Raw genomic sequence first — 5,409 nt, 5'->3', positions numbered from 1 at the left:
TGGCTGGGGGGGTGGAACTGGATGATCTTTAAGGTCCCTTCCAACCCAAACCATTCCACGATTCTCTGAAGTTCAACCACTCCACAAGCCTAATATCTTCTACCATTCTCATACACAGCAGAGAACAGGAAATTAAATTTAAAAGGTCAAAAAGTCACACAGATGGAGGCTGCTGTGACCCGTTCAATCCTGAAGAACTGCACAAGAGTTACAAAGCAAGGGATTCTTCCTGCCCTATGGCTTTCAAAAGAAATGGTTACTTTTTGTTAATCTGGTTTCTTTACAGGTCAAAAAAGAACTGAAGAAATATGTTTACCAGAACAGCTAGTGAGCAACACATAAAACCAGGAGAACCTCTATGTTATTGTAAACTATTAAATCTCTCACACCTACTGAAATACAAAAAGCATTTCTAACCTCCAAGTGTTCTTATGTATCCAGAATAGTACAGCATTCTCTCTGTTGTTGTGGTCTTCCCTGCATCAATGTGGGCCATAATGCCAATGTTTCGGATTCTGCATAAAGTGAGAACATTGTTTTTACCACGGTATTTTTTATATTCAGTAATAATCACTTGTACAAACATGCTGAGAAATGTATAGCAGCTGAATAACATTTTTCCTCTTGCATATGTGATAGTGCACATTCTGATACTGAAGTACGTTGATGATGAAATGGCAGATTTTCTTCAGATCAGTAGTATTCCACAGTTTTGGAACAGGTTTTCACACTTCACTTTGGAGGAAGGCCACTTCTTGGCCTCATCCTCACCCAACTGCCCCCCCCACTACAGAGAGAAACAGCCCCTCCACCCTCTCATCCATCTCAATCCTGAACCCTCAGTGCCTGAAACAATCTCATGCATGCAAATAAGGCATCCATGAAGTCATCCTTGACTCTGTTTGGCCTAGTCTTCCTTTCTGAAGTACCTCACCAGTAGCTTCCAAAACTGCTTCAGCAGCTCTGCGCACTACACGCTTGTGACCAGGCCCCACATTCACCACCAATGCCAGCTGAATGTGCCCTCAGTGCAAAAGTCATCTTCCAAAGGAACTTCACCCCCAACCCATTCCTCTGGCAGCTCAGCCCCTGTCACCCTACCCTTGTTACTAAGGCCTCCATCTTCTCACACAGCTGAGTGCTCCCGTGAACACCATGTTCATGGGCAGTACACAGCCCTGCCCACTGCAGTGCTCTACTGGCCAAGAGATCCCTTCCCTCTTCTCCAGCTCCCAGCAGGCACCATGGATTTGAAGCTTCCCTGAGAGCTCAGTTTTGGTTCTGATGTTGTACATTAAACAGTCCGAGATGCTCCTGACACCAAAAATGGTTCTACGCTGAAATGGCAGAGTACTGGCTCTGCCTGTCAGTTATATCTGAAAAATGACCTGGCAAGACCTACCTGGATATATGAGGATTAATGACAGAATGCAGAGACTTAACATCTCCTGGAGACAAACAAAACAAAACAAGAATTTGTAACACTGATCCCAACACAGAAATTAAAGATTTTGTCAAAATTAAATACATTTAAAAAAAACTCCCAAAAAACTCGTAAAAATAAAAGATTCAGAGCCACAACTCATGGCAATCTGTAGCCTCTACAGCCTCAAATTTCTAAAGATACATACATAATTTTCAATAAATCTCTGTCTTAAAAAAATATAAACTCTTCGAAATAGCTGTAATTTATAAACAATAGCAAAACGCCAACACAGAAAAGCACCATCATCACAGTAAATCTTACTCTGCAGATGTAGTAACAAAACATGCCACAATTTGAGAAAATTGTAATGCTGACACTCATCTGAACTGGCTATTGGGTAACAAATTCCAAGCGTCATCTCTTCTTTAAACACTGGAGCTAGAGAGCATAATTCTAAGGGAGAAAATGCAAATTGGCTAAGAAAATATGGGAATGAGGAGTTTTAAATGCATATCTGCATTTGGGATGAATGGCTGCAAAGCTGCTCAGCAGAAAAGGACCTGGGGGTGTTGGTTGACAGCTGGCTGAACACAAGCCAGGAGTGTGCCCAGGTGGTCCAGGCAGCCAGCAGCAGCCTGGCCTGTATCAGAAATAGTGTGGCCAGCTGGAGTAGGGAACTGATCCTGCCCCTGCACTCAGCACTGGTGAGGCCACACCCCAAGTACTGGGTTCAGGTTTGGGGCCCTCTCTAAAAGAAAGATATTGAGGTGCTTGAGTGTGTCTGAAGGACAATGAAGCTGGTGAAGGGTCTAGAGAATAAGTCTTACAAGTTGTGGCTGAGGGAACTGGGGTTGTTCAGCCTGCAGAAAAGAAGGCTCAGGGGAGACCTTGTCATCCTGTACAACACCATGAAAGAAGGTTGTAGCAAGGCAGGGATGGGTCTCTCGTCCCAAGTAACAAGTGACAGGACAAGCGGAAATGGCCTCAAGTTGCACCAGGGGAGGCTTAGGTTGGATATTAGGAAAAACTTGACTGAAAGGCTTGTTAAACACTGGAACAGGCCGTCCAGGGAAGTGGTAGAGCCAACATCCCTGGGGTTATTTAAAGACATGCAGACAAGGTGCTTAGGGACATGGTTTGGCAGTGAGCTTTAGATGGAGTTAGGTTAATGTCGGACTAGATGATCTTAAAGGTCTTTTCCAAACAAAACAATTCTATGATCCTACATTTTCTTGAAAGATATTTCCTCTCTCACATCCTCTTTAGTTGGAAAATAAGATGCCAACATAAATATTTATGAAACTAATCCATAATTCAGTTACTCAAGCCATTTAAATTGTGTTTCAGGAACTTACCTTCCTAGGACATTAGTTTATCTTTGACAGGCCAAACAGAGTTCAATGTTTAAACTAACATTTCTTCACCATCTATAGATCATCCCTCTTACCAGAGAGACGTCAAAAGAGGCATCTTACAAGTTAATGTCTTGATAAGGAGGAAGACTGATTTTAGGGGCAGCAAGGTAGCAGGCTGGAAATTCACTAGCCCCTTCACACCCCAGATAAAAACTTCAAATAACACTGTTTTCTCCTCCATTTTCTAAAATAACCCACAAAACAACACACTAGTATGTTTGAGACTTCTCCCTTGTCGAAGTCACCGTACCTTCTTGTGTATGGAAGGAAGCTCTGTCTACCATGTGACACATTGGTGTACTCAGCACAGAAAAAAACATGGATAAACACAGTGGACAGCAAAGACACTGCACAGACAACTACAGAGGAACAGTAACACACAGCAACAGAGGCTGTGCTGACAAACTAAGAGTAAGTCTCCTTCTCAGGTACGCGACTGCAGGTTAAAGACTTCTGCTAATACGCACAGTGCTGAAAACATTTACATTTTTCCTTTTTAAAAATTAGTTGGTGAGCCAGTTATCAATATTTACTTCCCATTTCCACACTGATGTAGAATAAGGGTGGATAGAGCAGCCCTGATTCCCAACAGTACTTTATATCAATTGAAGTCCAAGCAATCTCAGTGTAGCTACTCAAAAAACAGCAAAAATTTCTTTTAATGGAAATTCTGTTTTCCAAGTATCATTTTATCTTTACTCTCTTTTATCCTGCATCTGCAAAGCAAATATAACTGATGTTAACTTAAAACTTCTGTTTAATCAGATGCCTGCCTTTCCCCCCTTGTCCAACATGCAGGTTATCACCAATTATTTGATACTGAACTAATATTTCAGGCAACTGTTCAGCAGTGCCTGTTCTGCACATGTCACGACTCACCTGACTTCTAGCACCTCTGTAACTTTTCCTTATTTTCTACAGGATTTATACCATACGTCTACTGAGAAAAGAGCAGCAATACAAAAGACTTCTTTTCAGTCCTTGAACCTTTTAACAGTTCTGTTTGCGTTTCATAGTGACCAAACAAATAGAATAAAAGACAATTTATAAAGTATTCTTACTTATTTGTAAAGGAATTCTTACTATTAAGAAAATAATTTAAAATTATACCTGGTGGAGAACTGTAGTTTCTTAGACTGCAGTTCTGCTGTGTCGTGCTTATGATTCTCATTTTTGTCTTCCTGAAATACACGTGCTTACAAGGGAAAAAAGAATCATATAGAATATTTATCATTATAACTAATTGCTTTGTAGCAACATTTTTGTGAGCTGTAGAAAACTAAGCTAAAAAAAGAAGGTATCTACAGGAAATAATACTGTTGTTAGATATTTATATAAACTCAAAACACCAGCTGTTTGGAAGGACAAGCATCAATATGGTAGCACTGAGGTTTAAGCCAAGTCAAATCCCAGTATTAATTGGGAAGGCCAGTAAAAATCCATGACAGCATCAAAACATGTTGTCAACAGCCACACTACTGTAAATATCCATAATTGTTTGTGTAAATAATATAAATTTAGCAATGCGAAATGTTATGTAAAAAAAAATCACAGTTAACTCAAAAAAGTTTACAGAAAAATGACAGATTCAACTTCCACATTCTGACTTATGTGAAGTCCAATTCCAACATGAGACTATGCATTCTGTTTGAATACCAATTTCTAAAGGAAAGACAGGGGAAGGCTAAAAAAGTCCCTCCTGCTGTGAAAAAAAAAAAAAAAAAAAAAAAAACACCAGAAAAAAAACAACAAACCAATTTACTCAGAGTAACCAAAGCATTTCTTTTGCTCACAAAGTAAGTATTAAGATTTGGGAAAAAGTTTACCTCACTGCAGAAACTTGATGACTTCACTGCATTCACCAAAAATCCTCTCATAGTTCCCAACATTCTGGCTCCCATCTCTAAAGCTGCTCCCTGCCAAGATAAGCAAACACTGTACAAAACGTTTGGAACATATCTGGAACATAAAGCAGGTAACTACATTATTTCTGTACAAATCAATCATGAAACTTAAGTGGTTTTCATGTTAGATCAGACTACTATTTTTCAGGTTACTGCTTTGCAGGCTAAATTAGTGCTGGATCTGTAAAAAGAATGCTTTTAAGCCTTAAAAATACAGCATAAATGCACACCCAAAAAATCCTAAATATACTTATCAAAGAAATGTGCTGACAGTAAAGCATAAAAATTACCATCAGTTTACAGTCATGCTCAGGTAAACTCTGGAGTATTGATTACCAAGCAGTGACATATAAATAGCTCAGATCTTGAAGAAGGAAGGGTGCAGGGAAAAGTACACATTTGGGACAGTAAAAATGCAAAAGATTAAATGGCACGAGTTTTTAAGCATTGCCAAAAACACTGCACCACAAACCCCAGGCGTGGAAGCTTCAAGAGCGTTCCTTGTTGGCTGCTGCTTACTTAAGGAGATGCTGCTTACTTAAGGAGCCACCGACACCCAGGCCCCGTGGTTTAATGCTCCGTGGTGGGTTTTCACGATAAAGGGAAAGAAACTTGCGTACAGGCTCACCGCCCCTCCGCCATCTTACAAGTCACACGCTCGTCT

The 5,409-nt window shown here is 40.2% G+C and overlaps 1 protein-coding gene across 1 annotated transcript in view; it reads right to left on the bottom strand.

Moving 5' to 3' along the window:
- The window catches only part of GFM2 (G elongation factor, mitochondrial 2), a 19,813-nt gene extending 15,083 nt beyond the window's left edge, over positions 1-4,730 (bottom strand). Inside the window, 4 exon segments of the mRNA XM_008935625.1 lie at positions 418-515; positions 1,403-1,448; positions 3,952-4,036; positions 4,668-4,730. Of these exon segments, the coding sequence (XP_008933873.1) occupies positions 418-515; positions 1,403-1,448; positions 3,952-4,036; positions 4,668-4,730 (292 nt within the window).
- Between the last annotated feature and the right edge of the window lie 679 nt (positions 4,731-5,409).

Source organism: Merops nubicus, unplaced genomic scaffold (genome assembly GCF_000691845.1).
Source record: "Merops nubicus isolate BGI_N331 unplaced genomic scaffold, ASM69184v1 scaffold3982, whole genome shotgun sequence".
NCBI lineage: Eukaryota > Metazoa > Chordata > Aves > Coraciiformes > Meropidae > Merops > Merops nubicus.
The sequence above is the reverse complement of the archived record's forward strand: the minus strand, read 5'-3'. Positions and strand labels throughout refer to the sequence as shown.